Genomic DNA, 16,567 nt, shown 5'->3' on the forward strand with positions numbered 1-16,567 from the left:
CATTAGGAATACTTTTTGGTGGTGGCAATGATAGGGTCCTTACTTCAGGCACCTTAATCTCCTTCTCATGTACACTATAAGAAGTGAGAATCCCTGCGAATTGTGCATGCGCACTATCTTCTACCTTGAAAGAGTATTGGAACTCTTGCAACTCCATAATCCACTTTGAGATCCTAGTACTAAGATTCATTTGAGATGACACCCAAGGGAACAATTTTCTGCAGTGAGAGTTACAAAAGGTTTTGGTAGCAAGTAGGATCTAAACATTCTCACCGCAAACATGAGAGAGCATCATGATTTTTGCCTCCGTGTAGCCTCTCTCCAAAGCATTCATACCTCTATTAGCAAAGTAGATGGGTCGCATCCTAGTACAGTGGGGATCTTGTTGTAATAAAACTACACCAATTGTTTCCTTCCCAACACTAGAGCTAACAAAGAATGTGTACTCCCAACAAGGAGACATGAGTGTTGGTAGCTCTGACAAAATGACTTTAATGGTACAAAAGTACTCTTCAAGCTCATCAGACCATGCAAATTCTACTTGCGGTAACTTTTTCAAAGGATGAAGTAACTCTGAGGCTAAGTGAATGAAGCGTGGCATATACATTAAGAGATTTTGGAGGTCATTTGGAGGGCTTTCTAAGAAATTCTATTGCTCTCTCTAGAAAAAGTTCTTAAAATATACTTGCATTGTTGCGTACGTCCAAAAGAACAAGTGAACACTCTAAAAAGTGAACCTAACTTTTCAAAAATCCTTGAAAACGGTCACTTTTTCATTCAATGTGTGTGTCCTTTTCATGAAGTACACGACGCTCATTCAATATAGCTTTCGCCATCATTGAAATTAAAAAATTCACAAAAGTATCAGTTGGTGTTAGAATTTAAAGTTTTTGATACCTCCAATGCGTTCTAAATGACCAGAAACTTTAAAAACGTCTATCTACTTGCCTCAATCTGATAGGCAGAGAGGAAGAAATTGTCAAAATACCCCTAAAAAGAAGATTTTGTCTCACGGCGCGCGGGGGGGGGGGGGGGGGGGGGGGGGGCATCTTAAAAAATCCAAATGGCCCTCTACACGCCATGAGGCAAATAATAAAAAAAGTGGATCATAGCGCGAAAGGGTCATCTAAAATTCTCCAAATGATCCCTCGCGTGCCATGATCCAAAATCCCCTTTTTAGGGGTCTTTTGGCGATTTCTCCCTCTCCGGGTGTCAGATTGAGGCAAGTAGATAGGCGATTATTAGGTTTTTGGACGTTCCAGACGGATTGGCGGTGTCAAAAGCTTCCAATTCTTACACCAATTGACAGTTTTATGATTTTTTTAATTTCAATGATGACGAAAGCCATATTAAATCAGCGTCGTCTACCTCATGGAAAAGACATTCGCATTAAATGAAAAAGCGTCTGTTTTCAAGGACATTTGACACCTTTTTTATATTTTTCTTAATATCAATCTATTTTTTTACGTAACGTAAGCTTTTCTTTCATTGTAGGAGTGCTTTTTCCTCTCTCTTCTAAAAGGCCCTCCAAAAGACCTTCGAAATCTCCTAATGCTTCACCTTTTCAATGAATGAGATTACTTCCTTAAGACTTTTGGGTGATGGTAGCTCAATAAGATCCTTTGCCTTTGAATCCGCTTTAATGCCTTTGTAAGAAACTTTGTGACCAATCAAGATCACTTCATCCTCACCTATGTGGCACTTATCGAGGTTGAGTTGATCTCCCATGTCGTACAATTTCTTCAAACCCTTTTCTACCTTTTGTAGATGCAATGATTTTGAGCTAGAAATGAAAAAATCATCAATCAGCTTCCAATTCTTACAGCAATTGACAGTTTTATGATTTTTTTAATTTCAATGATGACGAAAGCCATATTAAATCAGCGTCGCCTACCTCATGGAAAAGACATTCGCATTGAATGAAAAAGCGTCTGTTTTCAAGGACATTTGACACCTTTTTTATATTTTTCTTAATATCAATCTATTTTTTTACGTAACGTAAGCTTTTCTTTCATTGGAGGAGTGCTTTTTCCTCTCTCTTCTAAAAGGCCCTCCAAAAGACCTTCGAAATCTCCTAATGCTTCACCTTTTGAATGAATGAGATGACTTCCTTTAGACTTTTGGGTGATGGTAGCTCAATAAGAGCCTTTGCCTTTGAATCCACTTTGATGCCTTTGTAAGAAACTTTGTGACCAATCAAGATCACTTCATCCTCACCTATGTGGCACTTATCGGGGTTGAGTTGACCTCCCATGTCGTACAATTTCTTGATCAAACCCTCTTCTACCTTTTGTAGATGCAATGATTTTGAGCTATAAATGAAAAAATCATCAATCAAAACCCTAATGGAATTTCCAAAGAATGCTTGAAACACCATGTTCATGAAGCGTTGGAAAGTTACAGGAGCATTTGTTAGGTCAAATGGCATGACTCTGAAAGCATAGGAGTTATGAATGTTGTTTTTAACTGATCCTCCAATGTGATACCTATTTGAAAGTGACCTGAGTAGCCATCGCACAGAGTGTACTACTCGTGACCAACTACCTCATTTAGTATCTCACCTTGAAATGGGAGGGAAAAGTGATCTCTTTTTGTCACCTCATTGAGTGGACGGTAATCCACACATACCCTCCACTTTCCATTCTTTTTGGGAGTGACCACAACTGGGGACACCCACTTTGAATTCTCCACTGGATAAATTTGAAACATGCTGCTAAAAGCTTTCTTACCTCCTTGAGTAAAGCCTGCTTCCTTATGACTCCTAGCCTTCGTAGCTTTTGAGTCTTAGGTGTGACCTCTGGCTTTAACCCAATCTTGTGTTGAATAACATCTACTCCATGCATGTCAGTGTAGTCTTTAGCAAAAAGCTTAGGAAACTTTCTTAGCACACATTTGAACTCCCCTCTTTCTTCCTTTGTAAGTGTGGTTGATAGCATACCTTCTAGCATCCCTTCGTCTTTCATACCTTGGTTCTCTTGAGGTCATACCTCCTCCAAGACTGGGCAAGAGGTCTCTTGGTTGCTTGGTTTAAACCTTACACCCATGACTTCGATGGAAGACTCCTCTTCCATAGTGCTACCACTCTCTTCTTCTTCTGAAGTGCTATCGGTCCAGTCTTCCTCCGTCTCACTTTGAGATGATTCGTCATGGAGCTCCTCTTGGAATTGCTCCTTCATGTCAAAGACAACCTTCTTATGACTTCCTGCAAATTAGCTTTCCATTCTCCCAATCCTACAAAGCTCGCATTTTCATTAGCCATGGTCTTCCTAGGATAAATGATAACCATTTCCTTTGGTAGACATAACATAGAAATCCACTGCCTTCTTAATGCCAAAGGCTTCCACAAAAACATTTTTACAAATCCCTACACACCTAGCCTTGCTATTGTTTGCCATTTTTACTTTGATTTTAGGTGTCTCATGGATGTGCATGTTTAATCTCTGCATGAGTCGCTCTGTCATGATGCAAATTTGTACACCCCCATCCAATAGACCTTTCCTAACTAACCTTCTTTTGATGTAACAATCTAGCACAGGTGTAATGTCCTTATTCATTTCAGCTTGTGCAATTTTTACAATAGGCACTCTCGTTTACCTTTCTCCTAGTGGTAACTGCCTTTGTTAAATCCCTGCTAACTTGTTGGCATAATGCAAGAAACTGAAGCCATGAGATATTAGGGTCCTTACCTATCATGTCTTCCAACAAGTTGTATGGAGCCGTACCATGTCCAAGAGGAAATTCTTGGAGGTTGATACGACGTCGAGTCCTCTTGGTTTCTTAGTCTCCTTCGCCTTCTTCTCTCGTCCATGGTCACTTTGTGATGTGACTTCTTCTTTCTCCTTATGTTTTCCAAGGCCACGCTTAATGCCATTTGCTTCCATATTAATCTCATTTGAATTTTTCACCTCTACCAGAAGCACATTTGGCTCTGGCAAAGGTGGAACTCCTTGTGGAGGTGGTCTTGCTCCATTTGTCTTTTGTAGAAGCTTTGGTTGTTGACTAGTTCCTTTACCTGCATTCATCACTGGGTAGTTCGGGTTAGGTCTCCCTGGCTCTCCACGGGGCCAAGGAAAATTATACATCCTATATTCAGACTCTCCGCAATTCCAACATTGGAAGACTCTCCTAGGTCGTGGCGGCTCTCGCTCTTCTCACTTCCTTGCTTGTCCCTTTGGACCTATAGTTTGTGCAATGTGAATTGACAGGTTGCTTAAAGATTCATTTAACTTCTTAATCACTTCAACTGTTATCTCAGGAATTTCTCTGGATATTGATTCTTGTAATTTTTCCTTGGGTCTTGGAACCTCTCCTCTTAGGCACTTGAGTTTTCTATACTTCTCAACAGCCTTAGTTTCAACTACATCAAAGGTAGCAGGTGCACCTATCTCAACTTTTATCTTGAGTGTGGGAAAGACACCGGCTACGAACCACTCCTTCTTTAGAGACTCTGCACCATCACCAGGGTTAGCAACATTTCTCACCCATACAGCCAAAAGACGTAGAAACTCTTGTTTATACATGTAGTAGTCATCTAAGTCTTTTTGTTTGCGAGAAACGATGTCTTGCCATAGATTTTGGTGTTTTGGGTGTCAAATAAGTATCGCTTGAAACGATCAACGACTTCGTTATAGTTCCTCTTAACCTCTTGAAATAGAGAGTCAAACTAAGTACGAGCATTCTTCCTCAGAACTACCTCAAACATTTCTAAGCGTTCCTCATCTCCCATCACTCTTTTTATGCGACAAGCCATTTTGAAATTTGCTAGAAATAGCTCGACATCCTCGTCAGGCTCTCCAAAAAATAGAGGATATCCTGACATTTGATGTTAGTTCTTCGTTGAATCAATTTCAAAGTAACAACACGTTTTTGCTTTCTTAGAAGATTTACACAATAATATTTTTTAAATTACAATCTATTCTACAATAAAATAAAAATATGCACATCAAATGATCTATGATAGTCAACAAAAAACAAGATGACAGAGTTTGGTGACATCCATGCAAAAAAGTATGTAAACATGATCAAAATCAACGTCCATGTATAACTATGCATAAATTCCACAAAGAGGAAGCTATTATGGCACCACACCGCATAGAGAGGGCAAGGCGAGAGCCAAAAATGTCATCCTAAAAAGAAGAGGGACACCCAACGATTGCAAAATCTTAATACTAAGGTGTCTCCCTATTCAATTCTCTCTTCTACTTTTTATTGAAATTATATGGCGGGAACATCATTAAAAATAAATAAAAATGAAATGCTTCTAATGTGCTATCAATGGATGCCTGGACGCTAATGTAGGCACACAGAAAAGAAAACAAGGCGCGACGCCCTACAGGCGCGTGTGAAGGGCGGCGCACGAGGAGAATGCAGTGTTGGCTGAATGCGATGCGCAGAGGGATCAGGGCAGCGCTGGCAGTGAGAGCAGATTGGTGAGAATACTTGAGCGCAGGCAGGACTATAATATTGGGCTGGAGGCAGTGAATTCGCCCGAAAGGCAGAGAGCATGCGCAGGGAAACTGAGCGCGGTCGGAGGATCGTAACGATGGCAAATGATACCATGGAAAGAAAGGTGTGCGTGTGCTATGCTGCGAGTGGGGCTACGCCTAGCGCCATAGCCATGCACAGAGATAGAGAGAGAAGACAATTCACCCACATTCTCCAGATGGTCAAGCCAATTGAGCACGTCTTCTGAGGGTAGGCCAGAGAAAGAGCGAGGACGAATCTTGGCATCTTTGAGTGTGTGCAGAGGACAAAAAGTAAGGGGAAATTACCAAAATACCCCTCAAATTTTCAAAACTCTCAAAATAAGCAAGGGAAAATTACCAAAATACCCTTCAAATTTTCAAAATTCCCAAAATGCCTTTGTATCTAGATATTTTTGTTGGATTGTTCAAGATTTTCTCCTTTTTGACAATTGATATCCGTTTTTGAGTGCTTAGCCTGTAATTTGTCACAAAATACCTTGCAAAAGAAGGCAATTATGTCTAAAAGTAATGAAGCAATTCATTTCCACATCTTACAAAACCAACTCAAATTCTAGTTTTAGCATCTTGTATGATATATAATTAGTCTTCTTATAAAAAGCTACAAAAATGTTTGTTTTTGAAGAAATTTACTCTCACAACCAGGGGTATTTTGGGAAGTTAGGAAAATCTAAAGGGTATTTTGGGAACTTATATTGGGGGTAGTTTGGGAATTTTTGAAATTTGAAGGGTATTTTGGGAATTTCCACAAATTAAAGGGGTATTTCGATAATTTTCCCAAAAATTAACTAAGGACCGGTTTGTATGGCTGACGTGCTATAAATTAATAGTAGATACAGCAGCGAACATGTGCTCCAAAGGTGGCTGGGGGTCTGTGGCAAACTCAGGAAGCATGGAGGTGTCTTCATACACAGGAGGTCCTGGGGCTTGACGAGGGGAATTGACACGACTCATAGTCTAGAGCTGGGGTTCTATGGGGGCCTGGGCTGAGCTCTAGGGACAGAGTGTGAGCTGAGCGCAGCTAGGGACAGAAGATATGCCCGTCAACTCCACCAATGTAAAATACACTGATTGGGTGCAAGCCCCTTGTTTCGGCTTCTCTGATTCCTTTATAGATCCCTTACAATGACAGTAAGATCCATTACAAGAGCCGGTAAGATGGGAGCGCACTAGCAGGCCAAGAAGGGCGTGACTGATGTTTGTTCGCTGACTAGGCATTTAGATGCAGGCAATGGTGACTAGATGCTCTATTGGCGAACCCAGCACAATATTCCAATGACGTATATGTATAATCCAATGCTCCGTGATGATCTGCCTGAGAGACTACTCGTCAATGATTGAATTCTGCTTCTTCTCTTCTGAGACTGCTTGAATTCTGCTTCTGCTCTTGATCAGATCAGATCACGGCTTGAATATTAATCCTGATGCTGCTCTTCTTCTATTAGTTGATATTCTGTGCGTATGTTGATGTGCAGACGATCCTCCCCGGAGCCATATGTTAGTATCAAGGTATCATGTGGCTGAATGCACGGCTCGTGGCTGGCTGGTTGTGAAGGTATGATAATTGGCGAGGGTGTGCTTCTCGTGGAGGACCATATTGCCGGAGTGCTACCAGGAAAAGCACACCCTTCTTAAGTTTGCTCACATTAACAGAGAAGGAAGCCTGAAGTAATAAAAACCAAATTTAAATGAAACAGCGGCTGTGCACAAGGAAAATTATAGGCCACCCAAATATATTAACTAATTAGTGTTGAGCGCCTGGGATCCTGCAAATCGAATACAAAATTCAAATTTTCAGCTACCTTCTCCAAGCAGGTCGCCACTGCATACACAAATATCGTGCAGCCGCTCGTCATTTGTACCGATTCCAAGCTCGTGAGGCGCTGGAAATTTAGGAGCCCCCTCAATGATGGCCATTCCAAGTGGTCAATTACGAGGACCTTCAAGGATGCAGAAAGACCCTCCAAGAACGACAGATCTGTCACCACCCTCAATTCTTCAAAGCTAACGAGATGGGAAGTAAATTAATAGCTGCAGACAATACAGAGATGCGGCCGATATTTTCTTCTTCCCCCGCTGAGTCCCCATCATCTGGTTGCACGCCTTGCTCTGCGCAATCCAGTGCAAGGCCGTCGCAGCCACGCAAGTCAAGACTTCTTAAGGCAGGAAGGAGACCTAGGCCCCATATTTTTTTCTGGTCAGCACGCAGATTAATTAAATCATTAATTAGAAATGATTACATTCAGTTCCTTACCAAACGGGGGCATCCATTAATGCAGAATTCCGAGAGATGCAAATGTTGGGCACCTAGACCACACAGCTCTTCCAAGGAGGGGCAATTTTCCAGGGCTATGTGAACGAGCTTGACGTCGGCGTCATTGAAAATCAGCTGTTTCACATTTCTAATCTCTGCGAGGTATAGATTTTCAAGAACTGGCAGCCTGCTCAGATGCAGACACCAGATATCGTCGGTGTAGCCTAGGCTGGTGGAAGTGCAAGACAGAGAGTCTTAAGTTGCGACAGAGTTGGCACTGCACCCGATGTTAATAAGAAACGACCTAAAAATTACTGAAGCCAGACTATATTTGTATCATCTCCACCATCACTGGTGCCTATATTACTTGTTGATCCGTGAAAGTCCAACCTCAAGTCCTGCAAGCTGCGCGAAACAGCTGCCTCATGCAGCTTAATTATTACAGAGTTGTCTAGCAATAAAGCACAGTAAGAAAATCTTAGTATCTTGATCTGTGCCAGCTCACTCAGATCAGGAATCCATTTCAGATCATTTTACCTACAAGATCGAGCTCCTCCAAGGCTGTCAGAGGGCAAGTGCTCCCCTCCATGCGTTCGAGCTTTGCACAGCCTGCAAGACGAAGGATCCGTACGCTGCTGCCAACCTCAACGTTACCTGTCAGCTCTCCACAATATGTCAGATCTAGAGTTCACAAGGAGAGAAATGCTTTAGGCAATGGTCCCACTTCCACCAGATTGTCATTGCCGGAAAATCTCAAAATCTGCAGGTTTGGTAACTCATCACCAGCTTTTACAAGCCATGTTGTTACTGATTTCTGTAGCTTTGCACGCCAATGGGCTGCTACAGAATTTGAGACTAGCGCCTGCACTTGTAATTGCTCACAATGTACCACTTTCAGGCTCTCTAGCTTCTTTAAGCACCCTATGTCCCCAATTCGCTTCAAATGCCCTAGATATCTTAGCCCAAGTGACACAAGGTTTCGGACTCCTTGCGAGCCCCCTAACTCTTCTATGACATTACTATGTTGTATCCTCAAAATTCGAAGACTCTTTAGGTTTACCCCATGACCCACATAGCATTTTATAGACTCTTTTGGTGTATAATTACTGTGCAGGAGCCATAAAACCTGAAGATTCCGTGGTGGGCAGGTCGCCAGTAGTTCTGTCAAACTCTTCTTATCAAACTCTCCATACACGTACTTGTATGTGGCCAATTGAGGGCGGGGTGGCAGCACAGATAAGGGGCTCACTTGGTACACATGATTGAAAGGAGCATCTGGCCGGGCACGAGCTCTCAGCCACACGCTAGTGCAAGTCATGTATTCTTATTATTTCGCTGTCATCTATGATCTCCAGGAGACCATGATACTCAAGCTCCAAAATCTGCAAGTCAAGTCATTGAAGTACAAGTTACAAGTCAAGTCAAGTCAAGTCTTAATTATGACGCCACCTGCTCCGTGGATCGTAATAAATGCAAGAAAAAAAAAAAAAAAAGCTCAAAAGGTGCACTTACTTGTCGCCTCAACTGAGCGGCTGTCGGATTGCCATCGTACACCATTTCCAACCACTTATTACATTGCCTCGAAGAGGATGAATCTCTTTTCCACCAGCACGTCACCAAATCACTGAAGCGAACTTGTAACTGTGGCGTCAATTTGTCAAAACTCCTCTGAAGGACTGGCATAACAAGCTGCTGCTTTCTAACTCGGACTAATAAGACTGTCCCAATCTGCACGTTTGAACCAACCTCTTGCTAGTTCTCGGAGCTCAGCTCCCCTCACCCTCACAAAAAGAGGATAGCTACGATTCTCAATGAAACAGGATCGCACAAGTCTATCAAGATGGCATGGCGAAGGGAGCATGTGAATCGACAAAGAACTGTGATAGAGAAGTGCCTTCTTAGCATCGTCCTCATTCATGCTGGGAACATGCACAATAAAGTCTGCTACATTCTGAGCAGTTAGAACTTTGGGGTAGCTACCAAGGATAATTTCCAACATCCTCTCTAGTTGCAACCTACTCCGGCTAGTCACAATTACTTTGCTTCCCGGCTTATGAGCCATCTTCTGGATGATGCTTGCTACTATTTTGATAACATGAACACCTCCAATCTCCACGTCCCATACATTGTCAAGGGCCAAGAATACTTTATGTCTTTGTACCCCATCCTCAAGTGCATCCATGGCCTATGAAATTAAAGAATTTCACATTTCAAAAAACATGAATAGACTTGTGAAATTTTTCCCAAATCACTAGTTTTCAGCTAATAAATCTCTCTACAAGCCATATTACTCTCTCTTGTGCTGCGCACATGCTACGTTCACGTAGCCCGTTCGGTGAAAAAGAGAGCTCCACATCAGCAAGGCCCACCACGCCCCTGCAGGAAATGAAACGGCTCGCCACCGCTGGTACCGCAATGGACCCCCCCCCCTCATCATGTTCAACAGCCAGCCACTGCGTTTGCATGGCGGGAACTAACATGAAGATGTTGCAGGTCTGTAAAAGCTGCAGCACAGCATACGTGGGGATCGTTGGTTCCCTTCATGCTCTGCACCTTGAAGGTTAGCATGACGTCAGCTCCAAGTTTGTTTGAACGGCCATTGTCATGTGTGCAAAGTAGCAGCCGATCTGAGGATGTTCATGGTACCAACGACCGCGCCACGAACGTCTCATCTACGCATTACATCTCTCTCTCTCTCTCTCTCTCTCTCTCTCTCTCTCTCTCTCTCTCTCTCTCTCTCTCTCTCTCTCTCTCTCTCTATCTATCTATCTATCTATCTATCTACACATATACATATCTCTCTTTCTATGCACACACGTCTCGTTGTTCTTCTTCTCCTCACTCTATATAGCTCATTCCATTTTATCACATGATTTGTATACAGATACAAACAACCGACCTCATCGTAGCCTTATTACTTATGCACCATTTGATAAATGAAGTCTTGTGGATCAAATCTTACCTGATCCAAAGTGAACACCTCATGTTGGGGGGATAAACATGGAAGAATGCGTTTGATTTCTGTCAAAAGCTGATCCATACTCCCATTGACTTGATCACTTGGAAGCTCCAACCACCACGATTTCCCCGCGAAGTCGTGACTAAAGAAATTAGCCAAGCTTCGGCATAGGGTGCTTTTGCCAGACCCCCCCATGCCATATACTCCTACTATTGGTATCGTCAATTGCTCACTAGCCCCCCCCCCCATTGCTGTTGCTTTTTTGTTGTTTGTTGAACAATGTAACAATCTCTTGCAATCATATTGCCCAGCATCTCATTGTACCATAAAAGAATCTGGTGGTATGAAAATAAAATATCTCCATTGATAACTATTACATGTGATTCGTTATGCTCAGACCGTTGGTATTTGATCAGAATAACTGCAAACGTGTATTACCTGTTGAATCATGCGATCCATTCCTTGAATTGCATCGTCCACCCTATAAGGTTGAAGGGGTGGAAACATAGAGCAGATCTGTTACACAACTTCCTTGATATATTCAGAACTGTTTTCGTAGATGGCATTGACTTTGCGACGAACCTTGCCACTCCTTCGCTGCAGCTTCTTCAGGTTCTCTACCCACTTGTGGATGTGCAAATCAAATCGTGCATCACTAGATCCACTCGATGCCTGCCTCCATCACTGTCTTTTGCCACCGAGGCATATTCTCAGACCAACATCTCTTCCAGAGTTCTAAGTTTTTTTCATTGGCCAGATCATGAGGCTCCAACTCATAAAATAGAGGATAGATCAAACGATCAGAATTGTGTTGAACTAGAGTGCTTCGTCAGCCTGCATAATCGGAAGTGATAGAAGCATCGAGGATTGAAGAAGAGTATATATTAGTGAAAAGGACATAGAAGTGGAAGCTGAGAGAGAGAGAGAGAGAGAGAGAGAGAGAGAGAGAGAGAGAGGGAGAGTTTTTTTTTTTTTACAAATCTGTTTGGCGTAAGGGAGTAGAAGTCACTCGAACGTGCAGAAATGTATATACTCGAGCGTGCAGAAGTTGAGGCGGACTGAGTCGCGTGCTATTACCGATGAAGAAGAGGAGCTTCATCATGGTCATACCATTATGCAAAGGCATATTAGGCAACAGTGACGTCAAGCAAAGGTCGGTGGAGAGAGAGAGAGAGAGAGAGAGAGAGAGAGAGAGCACTGAACAAGAGTATAGATCCGTAAAGAAGATTGTCAAAATGAAAGAGGAGAGAGAGAGAGAGAGAGAGAGAGAGAGAGAGAGAGAGAGAGAGAGAGAGAGAGAGAGAGCACTTATTATTTGTTTTGCATAAATCTTCTTACGTCAAGTGAGTGTAAGTGACTGAAACGATTTGATGAAAATACTATGACAAAAAGTTGAGGAATTAAGAACGGAACATTGAATGTAGCATGCAATGATTTCTTTACAATGAAATGGAAAAATCTTCTATGGAGAAGAGGAGGAGGACTATATCGGTAAGATGCTCTTCAGAGTTGCGCGCGTGGGAAACTGGCTGACAGAAAAATAGCGCGAAACGAATTGTTTAGCTTACTGAAGGTGGTTGGGGACCACGTTAGAGTAATTTAATTCTATAGTCTCGAGTAGGCCAAGAACGTCTGCAATCTACACGAACAACATACAATGGTGTTTTGTGGAGCAACTAGCCAGAACGGCGATGTCGATGGTGATTTGTCGACTGAGTGTATCCCAGGTGCTGTAATGTGGATGCCATGGGGTAAGTGGTTGAACTGGCCATGGAATGAACTCGCTCCATTTATGCATGTAGTGTTTGAGCACCGGCTCTTGCAAATGTGGGTAAAGACAGTATTGCAACTTGTACATTGCAGTCTCAAATTCTGGCTGTTGCTCAATCAGATCAGCTGGAATTGGCCTACCCATTCTAAACTGAAAAGAAAAGGCATTTAAATCAAAAATTGATAAGTTGTCATGTCTGCCATAGTTTGAATGGAAACAAAAAGACATTGTTGCAGCCAATGATCAAAGTTATGTGACAAAGATAGTGAACAAAACAATGAAATGAAGACGACAGAAGTTCACAGCTATACCTTCTTGTTTTTTTTCAAAAAATAATATTTTCTTAACCTTGGTGGATGTCCAGAACAAACGTTATAACCTAATGCTGTTGTTGTCTTGTGTTGTTTAATATAGAAATATTCTAAGTTTCTAGCTTTATGAATATTGGTACTGGTTGCTAAAGTGGTAATTTCAAAATTGTCCTCGAAAGGAATGTGTGTCTGCATGTCCGCTCGCATTCTCTTCGAAGGATTGCGCTTGTGCTGGCCAATGCCTTTATGGATGTTATTCGTAACTCCGATATATCTCCTATCGTTCTTCGTGCAACGTATACTGTAGACTATGTATTCTTCCCGCGACGCTGCTTTTTCTGGGGTGGAAGGCCGATGCTTGTCTCTGGTTGTTGATGAGTGTCTAAATCTGCAGTACATGCAGATTGGTTAGGTCAATAAAAAAATGACATTGCTACGGAGAAGTGAATGGAAGCTAGTGATACTGGTTATCCATACTTGCCTTGGTCTGTTGCAACTGGCTCGTATGGGGAGGCTGGTTGTCCATAATTTACTGCCTTGTGTTCGTTGTAGTGCCATGCTACCTTCTGGATTGTGATAGGTGGATTAGTTGCGTCGTGCGTGTGGTTTGCCGAAGTCATGAAATTTGTCAAGATAGCGACACATTTTTCTTGAGTAGCTTTTGAAAGTTCAGCCAAGTCAATGTTGTAACCAAACCGCAGCTGCTCCATCGCGTACAATGTAATTCCTTCAGTTTTTGTGTTGAGGAATTGTTGTGCTTCAACATTACGCAACATACTCTCATCATCCTCGTACTGGATATCAAGCTCTTCAAGTATTTGCTTCATGAGACCTGCAAGATGTAGGAGCAAGCTTGTTAGCACGACAGATAGAAGGCATTATATTTTCCTTTTCTAATAATACATCCTTTCTGTGCTTGGTGTGGCCATCATTTGGTCTAGATCTTTATATCTTGCGTCGCACTTATTCATGAAGTTGCGACGCTCTTGAAAAGTATGGAACCCCTCAATATACGCATGGGGTGTCTCGCCTGCTGAGTTTGCCAATCTCATTTGCTTAGTCGTGAGGTAAAATCTCTTAGGTTGTATCGCTGGTTGCGTTTCCTTTGCGTTGTTCGTGTATTGCTTGAAGAGTTGCACAGTAAAATGAGTGATTGATTTGCATGTGTATACACAGGCAGATGCAAGATCAAAGAAGCATGCAAAATGTATCGTGTTGTTATCCATTGTTTGATTCAATTTCCTGCACGTAAAAAAATTTATTTTGATGACCTGTTGCAGTATTTCTGAAGCATAAGATCTGACAAACGTTTAAACATAAATGAATGAAGTGAAAAAGGAAAGAGCAATAAATTTACAAAAGGTGGATCAGAGTGAGCAGGGGTGATAGGGAAGATGTCTGAGCAGTGCAACATATTGAACATGAGAAGTCCACAGAAGAGAAGACAAGCAGTTAAACAAAAATTCGTGCTTTATATAGAAGGCAATTACAAGGCGATTTCATCTGTTTAATAGAAAGAGGAATTGATACTGAAGAGGGCGTAGGAAACATTCCCGGCTAGAAGTTCAAAAATCTAGATGGTGTGAACATCTCTGGCGTAGGTAGCTCTAGTAAATGTAGCCGAGTTCGCTGAGTGACGCGTGATAGCATCACCTATAGAAGGCCAGGGGCGAAAACTTCTTTTACAATGAGCAAGACGTTGCAGTTGATTGTTTTGCCTTGGGACTTGTGTCTAGTCATAGCGTAGGTGAGAGCTAGTGGGAATGTGGATTTATGGTACCAGTGCCCATTGAATGTCCGTCTGCTATGCTTTAACCGTCGAAGTGTAAGTTCCTGTTTGGATGTGTCGAGTGTGACTTTGATTGCTTTGACGCCTCCTTCTTCATCTTGGAGGATTTCGTCTACGCGACATAGTGATCCATTGGCTGCTCCAATTGTTAAGTCTATTTTCTCTGTTGTCAGCGCATTTGCTCCTTTTGCTATTCTGTCAATTGCGTGGAAGTCAAGCCATGCTTGGAGCTCAAGGACGTTGTGTGCGTCTGCTATGCTTTAACCGTCGAAGTGTAAGTTCCTGTTTGGATGTGTCGAGTGTGACTTTGATTGCTTTGACGCCTCCTTCTTCATCTTGGAGGATTTCGTCTACGCGACATAGTGATCCATTGGCTGCTCCAATTGTTAAGTCTATTTTCTCTGTTGTCAGCGCATTTGCTCCTTTTGCTATTCTGTCAATTGCGTGGAAGTCAAGCCATGCTTGGAGCTCAGGGACGTTGTGTGCATTTGTCTTGAGGCCGATTTGGATGATGTGACTATGCCGATGGAAGCGTTCCAAGATAAGGTTATTATAATATCGAGCGTCACTCTTGCGTGTGCAAATGATTGTCATATTCCTATCCATGTGTTGCTCTATTTGATCCTGCGTTATGATGCGGTCACCGAGCGCATCGTGGATCTCTTTCTTTGTGGGGAGCGTGACTCTTATTGTATTGAGAAACTCTATGAAAGAGATATCTTTTGCATGGCGCACTGAGCAAGACATAATGTACTTAGTAGCAGTGGACCAATAAGTGGAGCTTGTGATGTGGCATGAGTAGCAATGATCACTTTGATGCCTGCATACCGGCGGCAACTGCGCCAAATCACCGAACAAGAAGAGCTTTTTATCTTTGAATGGGTCTAGCAGTGTGCCGTTGGTGACATTCACAATTTGTCATACTATGAGATCAAAAGTTTGCTTTGTCAACATAGAAATCTCGTCTATGATAATCATGTCTGCTTCTTTGATACTGACGTATCTGTCATCAGTTTCGAAGATTGACAGGGGATACTGTTGTATACGCACTGGTATCTTGAATTGGTAATGGATAGTTGTTGCGATGCTGCTTAACCTCGTGGCCGCTGCACCAGTCGAAGTAGCGAGTGTGACAGTTTTCCCTTGCATTATGAGTTGGCTTGTGATATATCTTATGAGGAAGCTTTTGCCACTACCAGGAGTGCTTGTGATCACATGCAGACCACCCTTTGTTGCTGTGAGCTTCTTGTAGATCTCTGCTTGTTCAGATGTCAGTGACGCGTTCTGGACGTTTTGAAGCTCGTTTAGAAGGGCAGAGATACGAGAACTTATGTCCTGTTGCTCGTAGTCTGTTTGCACATCTGGAGATTGAAATGAGGTAGCCTTTGTTGAGGATGTCTTCTGTAGTATCATGTTGTGAAATTGGTGTGTTTGATCTGTCGTGAGCATATTTCGTTGTGTATACTCTGTGATGTACATCTCAAGGTCCTCATCTGTCAATATCAAATTTCTAAGTTTGCACTCAAGATAGTATGACCTGGATGTGTTCTCCGGTGAGAGCAGCTGGGATTCATTTCTGAATGTGATGCTCTTTAGCAGCGCGTTGTAAAAGAAAGCCTCCGGATGATGCCTTGGGTGGAAGTCTGTGAAACGGACCCGTCAATGTTGCCGCTCCAGCGATTGGTCGTAGGTGTTCGCCTCTGAAATACTTTTTTTCCTTTGTTTCCCTTCGTCACTGTGTAATTCTTGTGGAAGTCATAGAACGTAAGATTCTCCAGATTTTGTGGTCGTGGGCAGTACAGATCGACAGGGTGCAACACTACTTCATTGTTGTGAGAAATGATTCGTTGTAGTAGTGCCGGGGGTGATGAGTCGACGTATTGGACGGTGTCACTCTTTGAAATGATTGGGATTTGCAAACAATTTAATGCCACTTCTGTTGCTGAGATAGGCTTCGATAGTAAACAGGCTGAGATCAGCTTCAATTTCACAGGGTCAAG

The 16,567-nt window shown here is 42.4% G+C and overlaps 1 protein-coding gene across 1 annotated transcript; it reads right to left on the bottom strand.

Moving 5' to 3' along the window:
- Positions 1–7,353: 7,353 nt before the first annotated feature.
- LOC147462511 (uncharacterized) lies at positions 7,354–11,203 on the bottom strand. Its single transcript, XM_086526417.1, has 8 exons — positions 11,135–11,203; positions 9,484–9,922; positions 9,250–9,413; positions 9,098–9,119; positions 8,521–9,012; positions 8,275–8,418; positions 7,738–8,188; positions 7,354–7,658 (listed from the first exon to the last, which is right to left on the bottom strand). The coding sequence occupies exons 1-7, from the start codon at positions 11,201–11,203 to the stop codon at positions 8,049–8,051; spliced, it is 1,470 nt and encodes a 489-aa protein (XP_086382543.1). The 3' UTR covers positions 7,354–7,658; positions 7,738–8,048.
- Between the last annotated feature and the right edge of the window lie 5,364 nt (positions 11,204–16,567).

Source organism: Adiantum capillus-veneris, chromosome 2, assembly GCF_014529385.1.
Source record: "Adiantum capillus-veneris isolate H3 chromosome 2, ASM1452938v2, whole genome shotgun sequence".
In the NCBI taxonomy this organism is placed as follows: domain Eukaryota; kingdom Viridiplantae; phylum Streptophyta; class Polypodiopsida; order Polypodiales; family Pteridaceae; genus Adiantum; species Adiantum capillus-veneris.

What these genes read in the sequence shown, in the direction of transcription:
- LOC147462511 (XM_086526417.1), bottom strand. Translation starts at nt 11,203, where the DNA reads ATGTTTCCACCCCTTCAACCTTATAGGGTGGACGATGCAATTCAAGGA. An exon ending in TGGATCGCATGATTCAACAG is followed by an intron (nt 9,923 to 11,134) that starts GTAATACACGTT and finishes TTAATTTCATAG; the next exon opens with GCCATGGATGCACTTGAGGA. An exon ending in AACATGGCTTGTAAAAGCTG is followed by an intron (nt 8,419 to 8,520) that starts GTGATGAGTTAC and finishes TGTGAACTCTAG; the next exon opens with ATCTGACATATTGTGGAGAG.